This window comes from Lutjanus erythropterus, chromosome 7 (assembly GCF_056507025.1).
Source record: "Lutjanus erythropterus isolate fLutEry1 chromosome 7, fLutEry1.hap2, whole genome shotgun sequence".
NCBI lineage: Eukaryota > Metazoa > Chordata > Actinopteri > Lutjaniformes > Lutjanidae > Lutjanus > Lutjanus erythropterus.
This window is the reverse complement of record NC_139323.1, coordinates 11,406,289-11,433,075: the sequence shown is the minus strand read 5'-3', so window position 1 is coordinate 11,433,075 and position 26,787 is coordinate 11,406,289. Positions and strand designations below refer to the sequence as shown.

General features: G+C 40.6%; 1 protein-coding gene across 4 annotated transcripts in view; it reads right to left on the bottom strand.

Moving 5' to 3' along the window:
• suco (SUN domain containing ossification factor) overlaps nt 1–26,787 on the bottom strand; it is a 50,089-nt gene that overhangs the window by 10,004 nt on the left and 13,298 nt on the right. For 2 of the 4 annotated variants that reach the window (XM_084722691.1, XM_084722692.1), the window contains exons 2-17: nt 19,176–19,296; nt 16,337–16,438; nt 14,506–14,840; nt 13,497–13,637; nt 12,933–13,155; nt 10,416–10,509; nt 9,744–9,871; nt 8,566–8,633; nt 8,357–8,464; nt 7,363–7,468; nt 5,742–5,762; nt 5,407–5,462; nt 3,726–3,817; nt 3,261–3,326; nt 1,989–2,072; nt 89–176 (exon numbers count right to left, since the gene is read on the bottom strand). In XM_084722691.1, the coding sequence (XP_084578817.1) occupies nt 89–176; nt 1,989–2,072; nt 3,261–3,326; nt 3,726–3,817; nt 5,407–5,462; nt 5,742–5,762; nt 7,363–7,468; nt 8,357–8,464; nt 8,566–8,633; nt 9,744–9,871; nt 10,416–10,509; nt 12,933–13,155; nt 13,497–13,637; nt 14,506–14,840; nt 16,337–16,438; nt 19,176–19,296 (1,833 nt within the window). The remainder of the gene's footprint in view (nt 1–88; nt 177–1,988; nt 2,073–3,260; nt 3,327–3,725; nt 3,818–5,406; nt 5,463–5,741; nt 5,763–7,362; nt 7,469–8,356; nt 8,465–8,565; nt 8,634–9,743; nt 9,872–10,415; nt 10,510–12,932; nt 13,156–13,496; nt 13,638–14,505; nt 14,841–16,336; nt 16,439–19,175; nt 19,297–26,787) is intronic. The other 2 variants (XM_084722693.1, XM_084722694.1) reach the window with 2 other exon arrangements.

The window sequence follows — 26,787 nt, the reverse complement described above, 5'->3', positions numbered from 1 at the left end:
ATTCACACAAGTCACCCAAATTGACAGGAAAAGGTGACAGTCACCAGGAAGCCAGTTGTTTGCATCCCTGCATATAAATCAGTCTTACCCTGCAGAGTCGTGGGGCATTTCAGCTGATTTAGATGCAACTTCTGTTCTTTCTTTCTCTTTTTCATCCCTCTCTGCTGTTGTATTACCTGGCATTAAGACAAAGACACAACAACAAAAAAAACTCAGAATAGGATTTTGGTGACACTTGCTTACTGTTTAAGATTACACAGAACCACGTTACTGGAAGTGGCAGGTTTCCCCCCAACCTATGTGGCTTTAGGAGTGTTGAACAGAGACTCTTTTTGCTGCACAGTGTGGCTAGTAGGCCCATGTTTGGGAAAGTCAGAAATACTGTGAACCAGTCTAGACCAGTCAGAGCTGATCTCTCACCCACACTTTCTCCTCCCTGCTTACTCTGCGGGTGTAAATGGAAATCAGAAGTGCAACTTTAAAGTGCAGCAGTAAAAGAGAAACTTTTTAGAGTCTCTCATACGGCAATAAATGGGAAGATACGTTTGTGGATTCCCATTTAAATCAACAAGACGTTTTGGGGCAGTTCACAATTTAAAAAAAAAAAAAAGAAAAAAGAAAAAAGAAAGCTCCTTAAAGAACGGCTGTTCAAGTGATATCAGTTTTGAAAAAGTTGGTCTTCTCAAAATAATTTTGTATTATTTAAAAGGAGAGAAATGCAAATGTAAAAGGGAACTGTATAGGAGCATAAACAAAATGCTAAAAACTGGCTGAAATGTGTGCGTCAGGCAGAGTTTTCCCTTTAACTTGACGCCACAGGGGAAAAGGAGAGTAAGACATTCATTTTGAATCAACTCTCTGTGAGGCAAACAGGGTGAGGGACAGGCTTGGCGTCATAGATCCCCCCCGAGTCTTAATTCATCCATGCTCCTCTGCCAAGAAGTAAAACACAGATAGCCAAGATTCTGCTGAAATGCTGCTGGAGAACTCCTGCCAAAAGCCAAAAAAACATCTGGATCTCTCAGCATACGTGTATATAGTCATGAGCATTCAAAGCTATGCATATGCTTGCATTTTGGAGTGACCTAGTTTTCGAAGCACTTAATCTAAACAATATGTGGGAAGAAAGGAGAAAGGCAGACCGGCAGTCAGGGAGGGGGAGAAAGAGGGCAGTGAACAGTGTGAGTGTGAGCAGACAGCAGGAAAGTGGGGGCAATATGGTCGTATACATTTTTTAAAAGGTCTGTAGAAGGAAATGTACAGTTTAACATCAGTGTATTTCCATGAACTAGTGTTTTGCAATCTTCAAGAGAAGTATTTAGGTAGTTGGAATAAAGTGAAAAGGACAAGTATGTAAAGCAGCCTTTATACAAGATCACAAGATCTAGAAATTATCAATTTTGTCAAATTGATAATGGACAGTTATACTTCAAATACTGGTTGTTCAAAAAGAAGAAACGCAAATACATGTCAGGGCTTTACAATTCAAATAAAAGAGAACATGAAGAGTGCCAGGGTCAGTAACATAAAAATGATGGGCCTGTTTCGTCTCTTTAACTATAACAAACTCAGTCACTGTGTAAATGGCTTGCAGAACAGCAGTCTTTACAGTTTCACTTGGCAATTTCATTTACAAACTACAGTTCAGGAATGCACACAGTGAACTTCAGCTTTCAAAGACAAAAAGAAAAGTAAGACCTTGGTGTAAAGCTGATAAATAAAGCAAATATTCTTATGCAAAAAGCCTAATGTGTGTACCAATGAAATTAACAGCTAAATAAAGTTAATATATTCTAATGATTGCTATTCTAACAAGTTAAGTAGCATCAGCTCCTGAGATACAGGTGGTAATATCTCAGATTTTTGTCTTCTCACATTAGGATGATTGGACAGGATTTAGGGTCTGTTTACAACAACAGGGAGGCGCAGACATGACATGTGACACAGGATGAAAAACAGGAAGCATTAAGGTTAAGATGGATGAGTACCTCCTGTGTCTGTCGCACCCTCAAGCTCTGGCTTTCCACCCAGCACATTAGCAGCAATGTTGTTTACCATGTTTAGGATGGCATCTACAGGAAAACAAACACAAAAACACATCAGTTATCAAGGTAATTCATCTGTCATTATTACAACACTGGATTGGACAATGAAATCAAAATAAAACAATATATGCAGCTGTTTATATACATAAACATCCAGAAACTAATCCAGTAGGACATTTTTTGAATTTGCTTCTGGGGGGATGTAAACTGCATCCACAAGAAAGCGATAATTATATGTTCAACACATTATTTTGAAATGCACAAAGTTCCTGGTATAAACACTGCGGCAGCAGCTTGTAGCCAGAAACGTATCAATAAAACCACAGGCTTTGGCTTTTGGTGTTCCTTTTTCTCTTACTCTCCTCTCTGACGCTGCTACTCCGAACTGCTTAAACATTATTTCCTCTACTTTACCTTTCTGTCTTGAACTTTCCCAGTTTTTCCCTTCAAGCTTTACTTATTTCCCCATTCTCTCTTGTGTCTGGCTGCTATTTTTCATGGTTTTGTGGTTTGAGCCATGTAGATCTGTGTGAACAGTATTTCTGTGTGTGGATACACCAGTCCTCCCCTTTCTACATCAGGAGACAGAGGGGCACCATTGTGTTTGCGCATGCGTGTGTGGTTTAAAAAGTCTAGTGCGAGTGACCACATTTCAGCAATCCAAACCCCAGTCTACATTTATGTGTATGTGTGTTGCCAAGTAGGTTAAGATACTGAGGAAATATTCAACACTGCCTGACAGTCCATATCTAACTCTGTGGTGTTTCCTTGGGTTCCTGCACCTACGACTGACTGAAACCCCATCGACAACTGTGCACCCCGAATGCTCACATGATGGATGAAAAATGTATTATAGTAAACATTTTCTTCTACATACAGTATCAGTTTCATCTGATCGTAGTTGACATTTTAGGATTTAAGTCTCTAAACTATACAGTGCCGCCACCAGTGTAGAATGAGGAAGCGTTAACTGCTTGACCTTATCAAAGTTAAAGTCTTGAAAAACATACCTGCACTTAACCCTTCAAAATCCTGAGTAATGTGTTACTGACAGCGTTAGTTAACCTCTATTCTAAGGATAATACTGCAAACTTAAAATACACAATGGATCTAATCTTCTGTTGATATCAGCCATACTGTCACAGCTTATTTATTTTGTCAGTAAGTCTTTGTTAATGTAGCCATATATGCGTGTGTGTGTCTGTGTGTACATACTGGTAGCTGAGCCAAGCAGGTTTTTAGAGGCCTTGTCCTCTGATGGTTGGTAGCCAGGTGGATAGTCTGAAGAAAAAGACATTCTGCAGGTTATATTTAGCAAAATGCATAGCTCCACTTAGTAATGCACACAGCAAAATTAAACCACATTCAACAGTAAATACATGTTATTCTTTCACGGAAATTTACAATAAAATATCACAAAATGCTGCCACAGTTGAGACATCAGTGAAGGAAACTAAATTAAAAGTCAGCTGATGTTAATAGTTATCTCCAGCCTGAGGTATTTGGTGACTAAGCTGGAGAGCAAAAATGTCGTTTGACTCTCAGCTTAAAATTATGCCCATGTTAATATGTGCATTCATCTGCTTCTGTTAGTTGAATAAAATGGTAACTTTTGAGTTTGCAAGTTGGACATGTGCTTTAACAACTCCCATTCAGAGACATAACAGATCATCATCTTACCATAGTCTTCATCCAAGTACTCCAGTCTCTCTGAAGGATACTGGGAATCTGCTATCTCCTCATACTCCTCCACCATGCTGGTGCCAAACACCCTACACAAACCACACATATATAATCTTACGCAAACAAACAAACCAACCTACAGAAAAGCACAAGTGTTGTTGTTACTACACAGAAGAGGTGGCCAAGTGTTTCTGGAAAAAGGCAGCTTTTTGAAATCAGACATGATCAGATTTTAAGAAAAATCTAATGAAGATGTCATGAATCTTTACTGTCAAAAATCTACTTTGACCTTCTTGTAAACATGTGTAGGAGAGTTTTACAGCCCTGTTAAACCCCAACAGCAGTTCAGAACAAGCCCCTGATGACCCTGACAGACATGTAGGTACACGTGCCGTTTTGTGTGCAGGTTTGTGAAAAATTAATTATTCAGGTTGATAGATCCAGGTCCATGTGTGATAGATCCAGGTATATGTATAAGAGGGGGTTTGAACTATTGAGTAAACAGCTGAAACACATCAAATCCAGAATGTGGTTACTGAGATGATGGAGCACATACTATAAAAATAACATCAGTAAGAGAGGCAGAGAATAAGAGAGCAAAGATCAACAACATTGCTTGTATAATCTAACATAGACTGACTTCCCAAAATCCAGCATAGTTCCTGGAATTATGAAACAATAGTGTGAACTGAGACACTGGAGTCATTCTTGAGGATAAAATAAACAGTATGAAATGTAGATTTTTTTTACCAGTGTAAAATCAAAGTCAAATGACTTGGAAACTGGTTTGTTGGTTCTGGATGAATAAAGCATGGTGTGGTTTTAAGTAGAGACGCATACAATTTCCTGTCCTCTACCAGTGTTTCTATTTCCTTAAGAAGAAAGGGGAGTAATCTTGATACAGAATCCGTTAGTAGGGGTGCAATGATCCGTCAGTCTGGATTGACATATCAATATAATGGTCAACAACCCAATATCACGGATGCAAAGTGAAAGCATAGATCAGTATCATTATCTTCAAAATACACCTTTATTTTGAAATTCCCAGGGCACATCTGTGCCACAGTTGTATCCAAATGCTCCTCCTTCCTAAAAATTTACACCAATAATTTGCACCAATAAGTTGTTAAGTCACGTGAAGAGGAAATGGTTGCTAGCCATTAGCCTAATTTATATAATTTTAATGCCATAGGCTTAAGCTAATAATGTTGATGAGCAAAAAACAATTAATTTGTCTATAAATGTTGACAATTATTATTGAGTTGAATTTTGATACTTTTGTCACATGTTCTTGTTCTTCACTGCAACTTTATTATTATTATTATTGTTATTATTGTTAGTATTTTTTTATGACCAAAAGCAGAAAAAAGGGATGGCAGCTTCTTCTGTTACTGACTGTGTTAAATGGACACATGGTATTGTCTCATAATGACTGCTCACTCACTCACTTGATTTGAATCGCATCAAAAGTGTATTGTGGCAGACTTTGTGATATCAGCCAATATCAGATTGTTGTCCAAAGGATCAATATAATATTGTAACACGATGAAACTTGTGACTTACACCCCTACTGATTAAAAGTGTATAAAATCTATAACTTTGTGTAATCCAATGCTAATGTTGCAATGCTATGCCTTGGAACAGAAAGAGAATTGGGAAAAACTGTTTACTAGTTTACCTGATAAGACTGAGGGGACAGAAGTGTTCTGATCCAAAGTGGGAGAGGAGTTCAACCTGCAGGGAAAATGGACCAACTGTTAATTGAAACAATCAAATGAAACAGTGCCAACGCCAATAATGTGTGTGCGCACCCACTCCATAAACCCATAATACCACCAAATGGATACTACAATTGCCCAGCGTTGACAATATGGTTTGTGTGTATTATCTACTAGTCTGACATGCATTAAAAATGATACTCTGCCAAAGCTCACCCATTAATGTGTATGGCAACATTACAAGAGTCGCTTTACAGGTAATCACAACCCCTGACAGAGAGAGAAGAGTGCTAACCTTTATGTACTTGATGAACATCTGGTGCGAGAGGGAAGACAGGAGAAGGACAGGAGAAGAGAGAAATAAAACAAGAGAAAGAAATCAGTAAGGACTGATTCAAGCTAAAAGCAAGTCAGGCATTTGCTTATAGTCTGGCTCTTCTCATAAGATAAACACTCTGCTGGTATATGCAGTGTGTGGATTTTTGTTAAATAACAGTTCACAGGCAAAATACTAGACAGAGGTCTCTAACAAGCAGCTACAAAGAAGCACAAGCAAGACAGACATAGACGGATAGACAGACAAGCTCGGGACAGAAATATCAGAACAAGACATAACAGCTAACAACTGATTAGATCAGAGTTGAAACCAAATCATATAATCCTGAAACTCTCTAGGCAAAACTCAGTTTACATAATAAAAACACAATCATTTCATAACAGAGCACATGAATCACAGTGAGCACCCACACTTAACACCCACACACACAACATAAAAAGGATAATCATCCAGGCAACTGTTTAACAAGTCTGCACAGTGAATATTTAGTCAGCAACATTGCGGGTAGAAGTGTGAGGAGAGAGACAGATCAGAAAAGCCCAGATATTTATCATTTATTACAACACTTGTTCAAATGAATGCTGGCAAGTGTTGCCCCATGAACAATGGCATTTCTGTTTTGGCAATAACTGAAACAAAAAAAAAAAATGACACTGTACACATAATCCAGCTGCACTACAAGACACACACTCAGTGACAAGGAGGCCGTGTGTGTGACTGAACCAAGAGTGAAATGGATGTCAATCAAAGAACAGCTTTCCTTGTTTATCTAAGCTGCAATTTAACCTCTCCACTCCTGTATAATGAGTCTTTGTACACTGGAGTCAGACGATCTCTGCATCCATCATCCTTCTCTTAATAAAGGTGCAAAAACAGTCATCATTACTGACAAGTCGTCTTCCTCTTTGCATTGCAGGCGCCACCCCTCGCCTAAACCCTTGAACATGTTTGATGCGGACAGTCTCTTAATGTGTGCTGTTTGTGTGAAAGGGCACATTTGAACAATGTCCGTACCTGATTTGCAGGACATAATTTGGATTGGACACATGAAAAGAGCTTCATTTGGGGGAAATTTAAAAGTTTAAATTAATCTTAGTGGGAAGTACTGTAAGAGACCTGCGCACAAGGCAAGCAAGGGTAATCTTATAATGTTAGACTGATTATTTAATTTCCTGACAGCAACGTTTAGCCCAGACTGCACTTGACTTGGACCAACTTGACCTGATGTGTCACCCGAAACTCAAATATAAATCAACCTCATAGTAATACATATCTGCCCTTTAGTTCATACAAGTGAAACTCTGTCATGAACACACACCCTTACAGTCATTCACAGTCACATTTCTTCATCCAGTTAAAGGGAGGGGTAACACACAGAGCTGACGGCATGGCTAACTTACCATACAGTCATAAGAAGGTCCCCTGAGCTTAAAGTACAGCTATAACCCATGTATATGAATGTGCCTGTGTATATTTATTGACTAGGAACTGTACTGAGAATGAATAAATTAATTGTTTATCATTTCTCTCCTTGAGACACAAGTGTACTGTTAGAGCAGGAGGAAGAAAAAAGCAGTACCTTAACGTATTTAGCATAAAGCTGTTCATCCAGTGGGAAACTCTGGACTATACGTTCATCACGGGCATGGAAAGTACCCAGCTTTACCCACTTGTTCGTAGGATATCTGCAGGTGGAACAAGAGAAAGGTAAGATGCCTGTGTGAGAGGGTACAATGTACAAACAGATTTTGGCGTGTTCTCAAAGGCTGGGTGCAAATGCAGCTGTACTCTGTGACTCGAGGTGTGTCCTTCCATGCCAGAGGCTGGAATTTATGAGTTGTGGTGTGAGAGGACGCTGGAAATAAATCCTGACCGCCAAATCCAAAACAAAAGACAGCACCACCTCAAACAGCTCTAAAGTTAGAGCTGATAACAGAGGAGGAGGAGGAGGATAATTTAAAACAATCCTGGTGATTTTACACAGACTGTTTGAGGAGGAGGTGGGTCAGCCAGACAGATGATCTCCCAAGATGAGTGACACCTTTCATTGAAAATCTTCTCCCATCAATGATATTCTATAAACAATTAGCAACCATGAAATTGCAGCCTTGTGGCATTCATGTTAATACATAGAACTGAAATTTCAAAGGCTAAATGTTGTGTATTTTACATTTTTATAGATATTATGAGCAAACATCTAACAACAATTGTGACATAAGGACAAATCTGTGTGTGGTCATCAGGTTAAGAAATATGATAAGCTTGATAACGACTATATCTTCCTAAGGAGGTTTCCTGAAAAAGACTTTAAGCATAACTACTGCTGACCAGCTGTTTTCGTTTACTGTTCTTTAAAAAGCTAGGCAAATAGATGCAATGATCCCTCTTCCCCATTTAATCAATAATAAATCAACTGGAGGAGAAAGTAAATATGAACAATGCAGCAAAACACTGGACTGGAGGCATCCACATAGCCCAATGCAAGGCTTTGTGTTTGTCACAAACCTACCACATGCCTATAAAAACATGCCAATAAATCTTGATGTTTGTTGAAATATACAGAGTGAGCATACCTGTCACTGATGGAAACTAAAAAGTCTTTAGGTGTTGATGAGAAGAGCTCAAAGTTAGCAATGTCCAGCTGCTTGACTTGGATAGGCTCACAGAGCTCTATCACAAACCTGGAGAGAGGTAAGTAGAGAATGTTTAAAGATAAATTCATATAAAACTTGCATATCTAAAATCAGTCTCTGCTACCAGTAATATTTGTCAGTGTACTCACCAGATTTTGTTGCTGCAAGGATTTAGCATGTAAAGGTCCATATTCTCTTTGAGAATAGCTGAAGTGCTCTGAAGGAAAAGCAGAAGACTGAGTGAGCAAAAAAGCATTACCAAGTTTTTGATTTCATTTATTTTCTTATTTAAAGGGATATTTTGGATTATTTGAAGTGGGATTGTGCGAGGGACTCTGTAGTCAACGTATTACCTACAGTAGATGATGGTCAGCATGCCCCAAGTTTGGAGAAGCAGAGGCATACCGGCTATGTTGAGCAATGTAGGGACAGAGTCAGCGGCAAAAAATATTTTAGCCACTTAAAAAAGGTCTGCCTAAAAAATTAATATCTGTTCAAGTGTAAGCTATGTTTAGAATATTTTCACCACTCAACCTTGCCATCAGACAGTCTTTTCTGGTGGGAAATTGCTGTTATACAAGAAAAATATCTCTCTCTCTCACTCAACTCCTTTTGCAAAAGCAGCAATTTTACCTTGCAGAACACAGTTGGTGGTATTCTGCAGTCTCACTCTGTTAGTTAGTTTGTGTTAGTGTGGGACTACGGTGAGTCCAAACTCGCCCTTTAAGACACAGAATTATAACACAAACAAGAGATGGAGGCAGCGGTAGACCAGAAACTCCCATGTTCTGTGAGGTTCAATGAAGTCTGGTTGGTTTGGAGAAAGCAACATTTGGCTAATACAACTGCAGTTTTCCATCAGAAAAGGCTTTATGATAGCAAAGTTAAGCAGCGAAAATATTCTAAATAGAGCCCATACTTAAAATAATAGTTTTTTTTTAAGGCGGCTAGACTACCTTTGGCTGCTGACCCTGTTCACAAAGGGAAACTTCTTAGCTTCCTACAGCAGTACTCTTGCTGGTTCCCCAAACCGGGGGCATGCCGACTGCCATCTCCAGTTAGTGACACACTGACTATCAATAAGTACCTCATACAACCCAGCTTCAAATAAAATGAACTATCCCTTTAAGAGCCATAAATACTGTTTAGTCTAGGACTAAAACTCTATCTGAGGTTAAGCTTCAATGTTCATCTTAAATGTAAGAGAAATTCTGAAGCAGGTTTTATTCCTCTGCTGACACAACATGACAGTACAACATCTGTATTCTTAGATGTGTGAGTGTGTTTGTGTGTAGGCGACAGGGGACAGGGCTGATGTGTGTCTAACCTTGGCCTCACTGTTGGCAGAGAGTATCTTGGCACCACACTCCACTGAGGCGTAGTTATTCTTGAAGTTTTTCTGGACCTTCTTCACTGGATGGGGGCTGCCGCTAGTTGAGGTATGGAGAGACTGACCTGAACAGAGAGAGAGTGTTACATGAGGCCAATTACAAACACTGGAAAATTGAGCGTCGCCTGCAAGGAACAAGTAGAGAGGTTACGCAACACAAATAAACACACGCTCTGCTGACCACTGCACATGGCGTGCACAGGGAGAAAGAGAGAACAGAGAGGGAAGATGGTGAGAGAGATAGACAGGAATAGAGCAAGAGGAAGGAAGCTAAAGAAAAACGAGTTAGAGGAGTTAGACAAGACAATGCATAGAATCTAGTTGTAAGGACAAAGAAGCAACAAAATGAGATGTAGATTAAAGCTGACATGTGAGTGCCTCTTTTGTCTATGGAGGCAACGCTGACAACTGTGCCTGGAACTGTGTCACAAAGCGAGATTAACATCATCAGGCTATCCTTGACCTGATCCTTGACCAAAAGCTCTGATGCAAGTCTCTGGATCCAAACTTCCTTTCAGGACATTTTACTTAGTTGTTGATGTGGCGTCTCTACTTTCTTTCCATTTGTGCACATCTCTAAATGTGTGCTTTAATAATATATGCACTTACTTTTCTCCTTCTCCACCTCCATGACTTGTTTCTTCCACTCATCAAAGGTGGGGATGTCCTCTTTGCTGGGCACTGAGGGATCAGTCTCCCCTGGCTGAAACACACAGACAGGTGTATCACACACAGGCCCACAGCAACAGTTAACTCACATAATCTCCTATGGTGCTTATGTCATGGCATGCAAGAGCCCAGTATGTTGTAAATTAATCTACTACTGTTAAAAATGACTAACACGATTATTTGTATCCTGGCATCAGTGATCCACTACATGAACTGCATGCTCTGACCAGCCACTGTGTGTTAGAACAATCAAAATACTCCCAGTCACAGTTCATGTTAGTCAGCTAGCCCCTGGCCACTGAAGCATTGAAATGCGCTGAGCTGTGAATATTTTGATGGATTATATAAGCACCCTTTTGGACTTCACGAGAGAGTCTGATCCTAAAAATCCACCAACTCAGACAGCCTCTTATGTAAACGGACCAACAGTTTCAGCAGGAGTCATTATTGCAAGCCACATGCAGATTAGCCATCAGATCTTGAAAACAGAAGAATAATGTACAAGTACACACGATGCACAACCCCCCTCCAAAGCAAGTTCGGTCCCCCGGATACACTTGTCTTTCATTATCCTTCAAACATGAAACAAGCAACTGAAACGGGAGTTGACTCAGCATTTACCACTTGAAACATTCAACAGCTGCCCTTTGCTAGAGCAGCTGTGCACAATGAATATTTAGAACTTTCATGGCATTCTGGCCACAGCTGTGCATAAAAGTTTGACTAACAATGTGTGAACGGGGGGCTGAGAATGTGACCAACAGCATCTTTAGATCACACTTTTATCCCACCCACAGTTGTGATTTTTCACCACCTGCCCAAGTTTATGTCTGATTAGAGTCAAACAGTCAAGTTTTCCTTCATGATACCTGTACCACTGTAATATTGCTGATCATGCCTGGTGATAAGATTGACGTACTGCTCAAAATTGAACGAGGACACATAAGAATCATCCAAGTCCTGCATTTATGTAGACCACTGTATCATTCTGCTTATAAAGAGAACTCCTATGTTTTAGTGCTGCAGTACGAATTCTTGAATTTAGCAGTGACTAAAAAGCTTTAGATGTTGGAATTCTGCTTTTGGATTACATGATGGCAGGTTGTATGAGGTATTTATTGACAGTCAGTACATTAGCAGCAGTAGATGCCAGTTGACATGCCCCCAGTTAGCAGAAGCAGAGAGGCCGTGCTGTGGACAAGGTCAGTAACCACTTAGCCACTTAAAAAAGGTCCACCAAAAAAAAAACAACAAACAAAAAAAATCCACTAATATCAAGTTAAAGCTCCGGTAGGCAACATTGTTTTGGTATAACTGAGAAATAATTTCATAAAAACCTTTCAGCATATTGTATATCAGGTGTTCTGAGAGAGAACTTCACTTCTGCACCTCCTCTATGGCTCTGTTTTCAAAATTTAGAGAATTTGCCCCGTGACGGTAGACTTAAACCAATAACAGGTCTTTTAGGATCTGGGGGACTCCTCCTACCAGTGCAGCGTGCATGTTCCTTCGGTGAGACCCTGAGTCAATGACGGAAACTACTGCAAGAAAAGTTGCTATAAAACGGTATTATAGTAAATCGAAAAGAGCCTAATGAGCAACATGCTCAACTCAGGAGTTTGTCGGCTCACTTGGTTACTTCTGACTTCACCCTCAGTTGTGTTCATTCACGTATATCGTGGAGCTTTGCCAAGTGCCGAGAGGACCGGGCAGAGCTGAGACACAGAGCTGTTGTTTGTATTGTTTAAACTTTTGGGATTATAAAGTGGATTTATCTTCATGTTTGCTTGTAAACCTGTGTGCAGCAGCACCATGGAGGAGCTGGTCGTGCTGTTTACAGGGTAAGTCAATGACACCGTGCTTTTGTACTGATATTTTTGGTCACTCAAGTCAAACTGTGTTGCCGCTGAGTTGCATTTTCCATTGCTGCTTATATCACAGCGAGCCGCACCTGGCATGAACCGAGAAGTGTATGCTATATTTTACTTTGCCATCAGACTGCCTTTTCTGACAGGAAATGATCATTATATGAACCAAATATCATTCTGTCCAAACCAACCAAACTCCATTGGCAAAATCAGTTGGTTGGTCATAGTTGACTTGAAGAGAGGGATATCTGACTTACATAATGGCAGTTTCCCATCAGAAAAAACTGTCTGATGGCAAGGTAAAGCAGTGAAAATATTTTAAATACTGTGTACGCATTTTTAGGTTGACATTTTTAAGTAGCTAATGGCCCTGTCCATAGCAGTGCATTGCTTAGTGTCTGTGCTGGTGTCCCTTTCTACTTTTCAAAATTAGGGCCGTGCCAACCAGCATCTACTGCAGCTAATACACTTAGTACCTCATACAACCCCACTTGAAATAATTTGAACTATGCCTTTAATGTTGTCTTTCCACTGCATTTATAACAGACTCATGCATGTAAGAAGTACTTGGGGACCACAAGCTGCTGACCTTCTGTTCGTTGCGGTGTTGGGAAGTGTTGCCCTCCACGTCCGAATCTGGCAGCCCATCCTCCAGCTCCTGCTGCTGCCGCTGTTTTTGTTGTTGTTGTTGTTGTTGTTGTTGTTGTTGTTGTTCCTGGTCCACATGGCCTGGAGTAGACTGGACCTCTGCTTCAGGACCAGAGCTGTGGCTCTGGTCTGACCGCTGGTCCTCTATGCCAGCCTCATCCACACTACAGCACAGACATGGGGCCAATGAGATGGAGAGGGAGGGAAGAGAAGGTAACAGAGAGGGGAGGAATAAGGATAAAGGAGGGTGGAGGGCACAAATGAGTACTCGTCGATGTTGGACACATGATGAAAAACATTTACAATATTCAGTTTATTTGAAAGCACTGACAGTCCTTGGTTGTGAGCAGGCATAACGATGGAAAAAGGAAATTAAAAATAAAAAAGCAGCAGTAAGTGGAGAGCAAGGCCAGCGGTCGACGGTTGCGCACAGCAGAGAGGTGTAGCTTGTGACTTGATTACCTGTCTCTGTGCTTTTATTGGCTTCTGGGGGTTAGAAACTCACCTGAGGAGAGGGCTGCCAAAAGGAGAATATTCACAGGTTGCCAGTTCGGGGGGAATGACCCCGCACTGTGAATCAGAGTGCTCAGCAAAGACAAAGTTGTCTACTGGGAGTTCATCTCCTGCACTGGCAACCCGCACTGCACTGAGGGAAAGAAAGGACATGGCGTTTACCACACCTCCATACACTGGGGAGGGAAGAGAGAAGAGAATGGGGTGGGAGAGAGGTGGGGAAGGGGACAAGGAAGAGGAGATATTGACACAGCAGGGGGAGAGAGAGGGAGGGAGAGGGAGAGAGAGAGAGAGAGAGAGAGAGAGAGAGAGAGAGAGAGAGAGAGAGAAGGCAGGAAAAAGACAGCGGAGAAAGAAATAGATGGACAAAGGGGATGGAGAGGTTGCTTGCTGGTGGGGCAGTAGAACTGCATGTCTTAAAATGTCCAGATGTTGACATCCACTTTGAGGAAGGAGTTGAATATAAATTTTGCTAATGGATTCTTCTTCAGGGTTTGGCCCAGGAGATATCCAGACTAATCTTGATCAGAGTTCCACGTCCACATAGTTGATTTTCCACAATGTCCATGAAGTTCTATCACAAAGTCCGGCCAACAAAATTCCACTGTATAGGAGCAGTTCCACGTTCAAGTCGCCAGTTCCACGAAAAGTGACTTTGCAATATCCAAGATGCCAGCCCAACTCTCCTTTGAGCTTCTCTTTCAGTTTGTTATCAGTCATTAACCATATTTAAATTATAAAACAAAATAATTGAAATAAAACAAATGACTGAAGGGAACAAAAGTTAACCAACAAAAATATCAAAGAAAATGTGCAACGTATGACATGACAGTGGACTGGATTGGGTTGAAGTTGGCTTTAACCATCAAAAGAGAAGCACGCATTTTCTTAGGCATCTAACATTAGAATTTTAGTTCTCCAATGTTACTTCTCTGTGGTTATAGCCAACTTCTAATGCCAAAGACCAGGTCTCTGGAGGGAGGAAGTGAATCTGAGCTTACCCTGTGTGGGTCTGGCTGGCACTCTGTGAGGTAGGTGTGTTGTCAGCTTCATTTGGGGATGTGGCTGGATGTGAGTCCAGGCCGGGGTGTGCAGCAGGAGCGTCACTGAAGATCTCTGCTGGGGCTGGGGCTTCTCTGGACACTTGGCCCTGTGCTGGAACTGGTTCTGGAGTGGAGGACGCAGGGACTTCCTGGTCATGGTCCTGGGTTTCGGTCTGCAGCTCCACATCAGTCTGGGGGTCTGGGTGGGGCTCTGGCTCAGGAGCGACAGGTACAGTCTCAGACTCTGGGTCAGGCTTGGTCTCCTTCACCTCAGTGTCCCGAGGATTCACAGTCTGGGGAGAGAAAACACAAGAGTACTCACATATAAAACATAATCAACCAACAGCTAAAACGAAAAGTGAGCACAGAAGTAAAACGTGTTTCACCACTTATTTTTTATGTTCCAATTTTTGTGTGTTATTCTATTTATAGCTGTATATTTATAGATGATGAATGCAATAGTATACTATGATGATGACAACGACATGCAAGTTGAAATACTTGCTCTAACTTGGTTTACCTGCATATCATAATTTTAATTTTGTCAATTTGCCCAAACTCTCTCTCTCTGTAACACACATACATACTTGTCAATCAATTAAAATATTTAATTGAGATTAACCGTATGACTGTCTGTAGTTAATTGTGATTAATAGCAACTTAATCTCACATTTTTTATTTGTTCAAAATGTACCTCAAAGGGATATTAACCAAAAACAACTACAAATATTGTCCAGAAACCCACAGAACCAGCAGTATTTTAGGAAAAGGTTACTATTGCTGTGCAATTATTAATCTTTAGTGTTATTATTGTTAATAATAGTTTATTTCTTTACTAAAATATTATCCTCTGAGGAGAAAATCCTAACCTTTATTCACCTCAGTCTATATAATGACGAAATGTGTATGATATTCATGTTTTTCTGTTAAGGCAGCAGGATCATTTACGTCAGCATCACTGCTGTTGTCGAAAACATCCTCACTGATGTTAACTGCCAAACACCAAACTGCACACCGACACACACTGAGAAGATGAAGAGGGACAGACAGTCTGGACTCTTCATCATGACTTACAATAATGCAGCACAGTGACAAACATTTTGTGGAGAAGACAAGCGTCTGTCAGTTTGGCCTTTACAGAGACAGATATTTTAATCTGTAGACTTCAAACCACAGAAGTGTGCAGTAACGTCAGGATTCGTCATCAATAAATATTGGTTGGCATTTCACACATGCTCCACTCCTTCCCTCCTCCCTGCAGCTCGTCTCTCCTCCCTTGCAGTTATGATTGATCAGCATGAAATAATTCAGTATTCATAAGTACATAAATCAGACTTAGAGTAAAAAAAATCTCACACCACAGAAGTGTACATTAATAATTTGATTCATAATCATAAAAAGTTTTTTTATATCAAGTGAACACATCTGTCCATCTTCACACGTTTTCTCCCTCTCTCTCTGCTGTGTTTTTTTTCTTTTACCAGGTTTCAGCTCGATCAGCACTCACTTGTCTCCCTCCTCCTATACTTCTATTTCTTTGCACTGAGTCAAGACAGACAAGCCTGTTTACATTGTCAGGTGACAGAAGCTCGCGTCTTCGCGACTGCGAGCTGATTCATTTCCAGCTACTGATTCAAACTATGGGTCGGGCCAATGAAACAGAACGTGTGTTAATCACAGTAAAAAAAAAAATAGTGGCGTTAAAAGGAATTAACGCGTTATCAATGCTTTAACTTTGACAGTCCTTTTATACACACACACATATATACACATACACACACAATGTTACCTGTTCTTGGTGTATGTTGTGTGTTGCCAGCTTCTCTAGTGCTGCTCTCTCTGTCTCCAGTCCCATATCGTATGATGTGTGTGTCGTCCATTCTTCCAACACCTAGGGAAAAAAAACAAATAAAACTACATGTCATCACACACTCCATGTTCTTGAACAGGAACTTAAATGTTGACAAAGCTGTTACAACATGAATGTAACTGCCTAAAAATGAAGTAAGGTCACAGGAGGACTATTCAAACTATTTGAAAGAGCATTGAGGGATTATGTTTATTTTCAATAATGCATATTTTGTGTGAAAAATGTCAGATGCAATTTGCATCTCAAATTGTGAAAAAAGCCTTTTGTTGGTGGACAAAGACTGTGTTATAAAGGCCGATGACAGACTGCCAGGCCTGCTGAACTGCCCTGGCTCGCCTGTTTGTTACTGGAGCACAAACAATGATTCCCCTTCTTCTGTGATCACACATGCATATTGAAACAAACTCACTTTCCTCATTCATTCCAATACTCATGCACACATTACCGCATACACACAACTTTGAGGGCCCATTCATAAGAGCTGGGGGTATCAAATACTTAACCCAGACCCTGTTGTGAGCCAGTAGTACTCCACCTCAGGCAAACACTTCAAGACTGACTTAACATGGGTTTCTCTCCAATATCATTCAGCCACTAAGGCTGAGAATTGGGAAAGCTTTGTGTACTCTGATCTCTAACCATGCAGGGGTGGTTAACCTAATGACTCATCTCTAGTTTTCTCTGTAGAGAAAACTACGTACTTGACAACGTGTAACTGGGTTGCTTTCCATGTAACTTTTTACCTGGAATTGGCTCTAATCTTCATGTACTGAACATTGTTTTAACTGTTTGTGTATGTTCTGGCACAGTTTCATATTATTATCAGTCTAACTTTAGAACGTATCAGTTGTAAAGTTAGAGGGATAAGGTGAAATGACTGATATGTTGTTTTCTTCTTCAAAAACACCTATCTTAGTGGAAGCATAAAGAATTATGTAATACCCTCAACCTCTCACTATCTACAGGCTTTCCTCGATAACCCCGGACCACCCTGATCTTATTTATAGCTACTCCTCCTCTCCATCTCTCCTGTTTCTCACCAGGGGATAGTGGGTCACTAAGGTGCTTGACCCAACTCCCACGTCTACCCTCATACTGTTCTGCTAACTCAGCATAAATACATTTCATCACGAGCAGTGAGTGTAATAATACTGCTAACCATCCCACAGCCAGCCAACAACATGAAGCAGCAATGTTAACCACAATAAATATTCATCCATCCATCTTCTGCTGCTGCTGATTATCTAGGGACAGGTCACGGAGGCAGTAGAGACTCCACTATACTCCCAAATGGACGCATACATGGACGGCTGTGGATACGGACGCCTATTAGTTTGTTCATACTACTTTCTGGAGAGCTCTTAGAAGACATGTTTCACATATGTGGATCGGTGTCTGTAGCTGCTACAAGTCTGCACAGTCACAAGAAATTGGGGGTACACAGATGTCCATACAGAACCCATGGAACCCAAACCCTCTGTTGACACAATGTACGTCACATAGCCCCTACCAGACCCTCACACACTGGTGGGGTCATGGAAAGGATACTACTATCTTAAAGTAGCTGCTTTTACTTTGTTAACCAGCAAGGCCACAGCCCACCTGGAACCCTAAGTTATGCAATGTGAACAGGTGAGACCCCCTATATATCTAATTCAGGGCTCAACATTCATGGTTGCCTACTTGTCTGGGGCGAGTAAATTGTGTTCAGGCAAGTGGAATGCCTTATCAAGTTGTCTGATTAGGCAAGTGTTTCTGACTGTGTGCCAGCTCTGATCCAAATGCATGGCACAGCAAAATAGCAATCAACAATAATCAACAATCTTCCTCCATCCGCCAAAAACTGGCCTGTCTTTCCTTTATATAATGTTACAATTATTGCTGCCACTGCTTCAGATCATTATGAAATAACTCTATGTAGCTGTCTGCTCCGCTGAGCTGAAAGCTAGCTGGTTAGCAGATACACATTATTGATATTTTTGGTTGTGGCAAAAAAGTCTTGAGAAAACACCAGTGATCAGTTGATCCATGTGGCTTTCAGCTTTGCAGCTCTGTAATGAATCTGGGAGAACTCTGGTTTTAGCTTGTTTCAACTGTCTTTAGCCTGACTCATAGCTGCTAACTAGCTAACTCAATCAATGTAGTAATGTCACATAAACATCGACTTTTCACTTTCATTATTTTTCATCGCAGCAATCAAAACACACAGCCTTTCAGAATACACGCACTTTATGGCTGTCAAAAGTAACATAACTACCCTTCACACATCAGGAAAAACTCCAATGAACAAAAAACCTACTAGACTCTGTCACACAGAAAGGTGACCCACAATCCCACCTGTCCTAGAGGGAAAGGCTTGGTTAGTAACACAGGTGCAGTTAGGCTGTGGGTTTGCAAACCAGAGGTGGAAGTATTCAGGTCTATTACTGAAGCACCTATTACTCCACCTCACACACCCTCGGATTCGTTCCCTGCCAGGAGTTAACCAGTTCCCATCTCTCTTGCCACCTCGGTTATCCACATAGTTCGTGCTTACATGTAGTTCTTTCGGGCTGTGCTCAACCAAGCCCCATGGCTCAAGGTCTGGCTCCAGGAGGAGGCCCCGGTTTACCTGTTCCATGTATGATGCTGCAGCTCCTTCTTAGACAATTCATGCACACTGAATAATTGTGTCCCCTACCCAGGTGTGGAATTAATTAATAAAAATCTATTTAAATTTAAAATATTAAAATTTTAAAAATAAAAAAATTAAACACACCTTGTGTTGCATGGAGTCCTGCTCCTGCTCCTGCTTCTGGCCGTCAGGGTTTTTGTCCCCAGCAGACTGACCTGGGCCAGACAAGCTCTGCTCTGAACAATACACATATTGACTGGGGTACCTGAAACACAAACAGGGGAGAAATTGTCAGCGCAAAGCCAACATATTCTGATCATCATAAAAGAGGAATATGTAGGGTAATCAACACCAGTTATTGTACAAGTAGCTGCAACATGGATCAAAACCCTGAATCAACCGTAACTATTTCCACATGCTGCAAGCAATGAGTGCCTTTGAATTTAAAGAACCCTTAAGCTGTATGTCCCATCCTCCACAGTGAGAGCACTTCAGAGGGAGAGCAACTGACCCAAAAGATATATAACATTAAGTAAAAATAATGTATCTAGTGTTCTGGCAAATTACTCGAGGCCAACTGCATTCTTTGAATCAGTCTTCTCTGACCCCTCCTCCTCCTCGTTCTTTTCTGCCCATAAGGCTTAGCAGGGCTCAGGACATTGCTGCAACTCTTTCAGGTGTCCCCAAGTCAATCTTATTTCAACACAACTCACGTGTGTGCATGTGTGCAACTTGTTTTCATCTCAGCCACCTGGTCTCCTGTTCGCTCAATCATGTTCAGCTACTTTCAAGGCTACCCAGAATGGCAGAAAAACGTAGCTGCTCTGTACCTGCGGTGCCCTCAAGGCCAACAGGGCCGACATGAAGAGGAGAAGCCTGGAGCGTGACTACCTACCACAATGGGGCTACTGTAAAAACAGGAGCCAACTTTTCAATACCAGACAGCCATGTGTAGTCCTGATGACAGTGCAAATGAGAGTGCAATGGAGAGAGAGAGATAGAAAGAGAGAGAGAACTGGTTCTCAGTTGGTTACCTTATCAGTGGCGTTGAAATGACATGAAGAATGGAGCAAGAGGAGAGTTATGCTGAACTAACAAGCGGTCTGTCTAAACAAGTTCTCTCTGCAATCATAATAATAGGGTGTTATCATAATTCACCCACAAACCATATCTACATGGGCTAACTCATTATACATAAACTAAAAAGCACCAGCATCAACCAAAGACCTTCTTACACATGAGGCCCTTATTTAGGCAAAAAAGGTCAAAACTGGACACTCAAACACATTAAATGACTTAATCAGTGTACACCTGAAATGATTGGTTGATTGAAAGAAAATCTGTTGCCAACTATTTTGGTTATCGATTATTCATTTCACTAATTTTTCAAGCAAAAACACCAAGCATTTGCTGGTTACATATTCTTAAAGGTCATTTATAGTATTTATCAAAGAGTCTTTGTATTTTGGATTGTGGATTGGACAAACAAAGCAATCTCTCTCATCATTTTGGGTTCCAGGAAATTGTGATTGACCATTTATAAACTAAATGAATAATTATGAAAATAATCAGAAGATTAATCAGTGGTGGATATAATCATTATTTGCAGCCTGAAATCTGTGTTAAAAAAGGTGTAATACATCTGTAATCTCCAATATGGGGAACCACGGGAACTGACACATGCATTTTACATGAAGGCCTGATTACATTCTGCAAAAACGTAACTCTGAGCATGACGACACATTGCATTAGTGACAAGAGGCACAAAGCTCAGATACAAAAAACCATGTGACTCTGAAACCGGAGTGGTTACCCTTGAGCGGTCAAATATCAATGTCAGGAGAGAGCGGGACACATGGACAGTCATGTTAGCACCCTGTCAGCCTGGATGTCAGGAGGAGGGAGCTGAGCAATGAGCACAAATACTCACAATCACACAGAGATAACCATCTGTGCAAGTCTGTGTCCTGTCATTCAGAGATCCTCTCCATCTGTATCCTGTTCATTAACATCTGAGGTGACTGAATGACCAGATAAATAGATGACAAGCAGAGACTTCATTTGGGAAAGGATCTTTTGAAAGCTTTGCTGTATCAGATTTCAACGTCAGATTTACGAGCAAACGACAACTCAGTGAGACAAGTTGTTAATCAAAATATTGAAGCTACTTCTACTCAAGTCGACATGCCATTTACAAAATGTATTAAGAGTTTTCAGACGAGTTTTAACCCATTACTGAAAAAAACAACATGTTCTCTGGGTATGTTGCAGTACAGAAGACTGAGACTTGGTCACGAAACTTATATCTCTGCCTTTTCTATGATGGATAAATCTCTGTCTGAATGTTGAGCACTAGTGCAAAATGTAACATCTAGGACGAAGTACCCGCACCTCAATTCTGAAGGACAGCTGACTGCGAAACCAGGACATGACATTTACTGTTGTTTTGGATCCCTGCTGATAATAAAATGTGCGCATGTTCCTATATACGTTAACACCTCAGAATATACACTTTCCCCTAAAGGTCTAGGAGGGGCTATAAGCCAGTGAGGGAAACCTAAGAGCCCAGCAGTGTACAGATAGTACTAAGGGGTAAATACGTACAAGGAGTAATATAGGCTCATGGCTAAACTTAGCTTTCCATAGCTTTAAAGTATGTTGTGTTACGTTTCAAATGTCTCTTGTGTCCTCCTCCACCCACAAACAGCTGAACACCCACGTAGGTACAGGCAAGACATATTTTACTGAGGGCAACACAATAAACACAATTATGTAACACACTACTGTAAAACTTATATGTCAGCAAATTGAGGACAACAAAAATAATGATTCATATCTTTGTTATTTTCCAAATTGAAATTATGAAAAAAAAAAGTCAAAAGTGAAAATATGTTCAAGAATATGAAAATGTAGCCTTTTTATTTAGTCACTCAATAACGGACTGTCCTCTTTTTATATAGTTAAAAACCATTTACACTAACATGGAGGGACTTGGATGACAGTAAGCAGTTAAAATCAAGTCAAAAATAATGAAAATCTGATTCCTCAACGGAGCAACAAATACACCTCTCTTCCAATCCCTCTTGTAGTCTGTAACCCTTTGAAAGTTATTTAACAATTATTCATAACTTGGCCTGCTTGCACACGTATTCATATCTATCCTGAGACAAGCAGTCAGTAAAGAGACAGAGAAGTAGTTTACAAGATAGCACAAAGTCAATGCTGAAAAAAAAAAGAGAGTAAGAACACATGAATCAACACAATGTTGATGAACATTTTTTTTTCCTTTAATTGATCAAAGAATTAACACTCCTTCAAGTAGTCATCCAAATGGCCTCTGGGTAAAGGAACAGGTCTGCAGGATGTACTTAGGATGAACACAGGAATGCAGACCTCCAATTAGGGGGGTGAACCTAAGACAGTTTATTACTTTATGACTTGCTTTGGTCCTTAGCTGACCCACAACTGTTTCTTTATGTAAAGGTCTGGATATATGATAATTTGACAAAGCAAGGCTCATTATTTTGTTGTAGTGTGCACAACTCTTTTTTAAAATCCATCCCTCTTTGGTCAGAACTTAAGGTGCTCACAGGAATGCACTATTAGTGCGGGGATCTCTGTTAAATTTCTTCATGATCTGTTCATTCAAAGCCCTCAGAATGTCACTACTGGGGTCTTTCCACAGGATGCCACAAAACCTTCAAATTGCTTCATGAATTCTCACATGGTCTGGTATGGTCTGAATACTTTGGTTAACAGTTATATGCTTATTTTCTATCTAGGTCTTTTTGCTACTGCGTGTTCTCTGAAACAAGCGTTGGCTGTTTCACAGTCTAGTTTCTATAAGATTCACTGACTCACTTAACTGTGCATAATGTTCCTTAATTCTTTAAAAGTTGTAAAATCTCATCTTAAATGTGTATTTACAGTTGCTACTATTAATATACAACCTGTCAGAGTGCCTGATATGATCATTCTGCCATAGACCTGTTCATGCTGCCACACTTTGCTTATCATTTTTTAAAAGGCCTTCAATCGCCCAGATAAGAGAGCACTTGTGCAAATACACACTGGTGACAAACAGATCACATTCTGCAGTGCAGGTTTAAGTGAACACATCACAGAGTAAACAATCCTGTACAAATGTCTGTGATGCTGGATGCAAATGTGACTGACTTCCGCAAAATGACTTGTTGAACCAATATTTAACTAGAACCTGCCAAGTGACAGTGTGCTATTCAGATAATAAATTCTGATAGAGGAATTACAGATGTGGAGGCATGCAAGACCACAAATACTCTGTACTGCAAGTTAGAAAAAAAAAAAAAAAGTGGGAATGACGCTCAGCCGCCCCCACTGAGCGTCATCTCCACGAGTGAATAGAAAGACCTGAGTGTTGACATTCCTTCTAAAGATGAAAAAAAGGAAAGCAGAAGCAGGGGAAAAAAAGGTGAAGGATCTGAGAGGGCCTACTTTGGGGGCGTACATGACCTACTTTTCATGCAACAGAGGGAGGGGGGACTTCTGAGCCACAGATAGAGAAATATACCCCCACTGAATATTCAAGGGTGCAATGTATGTTACATACATGCGAGTACTCACTGGGCCAATGCCACGCTAATGAAGGAAGAGCCTGAGGCCAGACTAATGAGTCAGCAGCCTGCAAATACACTCATCCTCGTTCTCTGTATCCCTGTTTCCTGTCCCATTTCAGAAGCACCAGGGGGTTTTAAATAAGTTTTTCCTGTCTTTTATGCTCTTTCCTGGCTACAAACAGCTCACTCATTTTAATATTCAAATAAGTGCTGAACAGGACATTATCAGCTTGTTTGCAAACTGAAACAAAGAAGTGCACAAAATGCTCCTTCTCAGCTCTGACAGAGTCTGTGTCATGCTTGAGGACACAACTACAACTTTTGATTTTTTTTAAAGCCATCATACTGCCTTTCATTCCACAATAACACAATTAAAAGCAACACAGCATTGCACAGAGACACACTGGCTACACGTCCTGATACACTGTCTCTGCTTGTTCCTAACAGCCAAATCCCCTGATATTTCCTGTTGGTTTTAGGACCATTCAGAACCAGGAGATGTGGTATAAACCAACAGTATTGTACTGTACCGACTGTCTGGGTTGACACAGAGCAGACAAAACTGCAGAGACAACAGCAGGCTGAGGATAGATTCATCTGCCCGCAGCGAGTCAAATATTATCACCAGCTGCGTGGCATGCAAACTGAGCTCCAATCTCCTCTCTGGCAGAATGTCTGCTTGTTGACACAAAGTTTTCAGAGGCATCTAACATGGCAACATGTGTGAACTTTTTTCCATTTGCCTTATTGCTTTGACCTTTTTCCCCCATTGAGTCCAACCTGTTTGATTAGTTGAGATCAGAAGAGCTTTGTCACTCTGCCCTCACATACATACTCATATTTCTCAAAGCATGACACAGCAATACACGAAGTATATCACCTGGACCAGGGCAGATTAGTTGTTGCCTTTCCTTCTCCTGCCCTCGCCTAAATCTCAGATCAGGCTTATTATATGAACTCTTTAACCTTTAACTAAATGACAGCACTAAGTGAGAGCACGTGGTGTACACTAAGTCCCTACCCTCTTTAAGTGTCTTAAATTACTTAAACTGTGTCACTGTGTCTACTGTTACAACAAAACAGAGACGAGATAGAAATAAGTCATGAACATCAATTCAATCAATTAGATAAATTGATTAACTGATTGCTGAAGTCACAGGGCAGGGCTCAACAATAAGGATTGCTTGCTTGCCAAGGGCTAGTAAAAGGCCATGTTGGGCTAGTTAATGTAGCATCTCATTTGGCCAGTTTGGTAAGTGATGCTCTTCGGCTGCCATATTTTAAAAAGAATTAAACACATCTCTGTTGAGAGATGCACATGCCCAGTATGTTATTATGGTGTTGATTATGAATTTAACATGAATTTGAACAGTGTGTCTGGCTGTCCTCTGTCTATCCTAAGGCAGCAGAGAGTCTTGTGATGTTTTTCAATGAAGTTCAGATTCTTGATACACGACATGTGGTGCTGCTAGATGGATTAATGATGTGAAAAAGGCTGGTGGAGAAGAGCGTGATGATGAAGTGAGTTAGTTTCCTTATAAACTGATCTAACTCACATGCTTGGGGAGATCAAACACACACACACACACACACACACACACACACACCTAATAAAAGGCCAAAAAATCCAGCTGTTTTCCTCAGAACAGTATCTCTGAGAATTCCTCCAAGCAGGCAGAGAATCCAAATTCAACACACTGTTTTCCTTCTACATATGCAGCTGAGACAAAAAAAAAAAAAGTCAGAGAGGAATATTGGGAGAAAAAGAGTTGACAGAGAATCCAGGATCCACGTGGGCAGAGGTGGATTGTGGGACAGGGAGCTGTGCCAGGGCTTGCTAGTAAAAGTAGGCCAGCGCATCTGCCGGGCAGACAAAAACATGCCGTCACTATCTGAAGTAAAACGGGAGGGGCAGAGCCTAAAAGCCCAGCCTTAGAGGACTGAACCTGTTTCTGTGTGCACGTTGCCTGCGCGTTCTAATTTCCCTCCACATTGAAGCATGGTATAATGTGGAGCAGCAGTTTGTTCTAAAGCCTGCTGATCCGCCATAATCCTCTCCACTGGTGCATCCTTAGGGGCAATGAGGACATAGTGGCTGAACTGGTGAATAGCTCTCTAACGCACAGACAAACATTTTTTAATCTAACCTGCCACTTTACCTACGGTATACTTACAGTTCAGCCCATGTACCCAAAGGCTTTCTTAGTGACAGTTACACCAAGTTATTTTTATTGTGTGGGAATTATGAGGACATAATGAGCAATTTTTCTCCCTTTCAAAGTATACCCTATCTACACAAATTGTGGCTATGTGCTTTTCCTACACTAATCTTCCCATGTAATGGTGAATAGGTCTTTGGAGCAGCAAAGGCTGTAACTTTTGTGTGAAATCAAAATGTTCTGATCTAGAGATGTGCGATTTGGCAAAAAAACATCATATTGCCATTATTTTGGCAATTATTGCCATTACAATGCTTGATGATTAGTGAATTACTAATCAGTACATGAGTACTTAATGAACTTAACTAGTACTTAATGATTAGTGAGAACAATCAGTTTTACACCACAGCCTTAATTTTTATTGATAAAAAAAATAAAATCACTATGTGATATTTGTTGGTATTTGTAACAAATCTGGAAAGCAGGATCTAAAGGCTGTCGTTATAATGCTGTTTTGTCATACCTTTTTTTGTTATTAAAAACGTGCAGCTTCTGTGATTTGGTTATTGCACTTGGTCACATTATTTTTTAAATATATTAACTGTGCAGCCCTATTCCAATCTACACTTGAGAACCATCAAATTCAAAACACAGATTCAGAAATAAACTGTCAGTGCCAGATGTTCTGCTGACCACTGAACTATTAGCTCATAACTTTTGTACATCTGACAACCTTCCCAGTCTACTTACTAGAACTATTTTTATCTGGGCAGAGGAGAGTGATACTGACCATTGGCTAATCTGCAATAACCCATTTATGCTTTATAGTCATCCAATTATAGTAATAGTAATCTCAAGTAGTCAATGCATCCTCTCTATACGTGAGCAAAGCAGCTGTTCACTTACAATGCTAACAAATACCTCGGAGACACAAAGAGAGGCAGCAACATGAAGCAGACATGCTTCATTTTGTAAGAGTCTACTAACAGAAATTTCACCAAC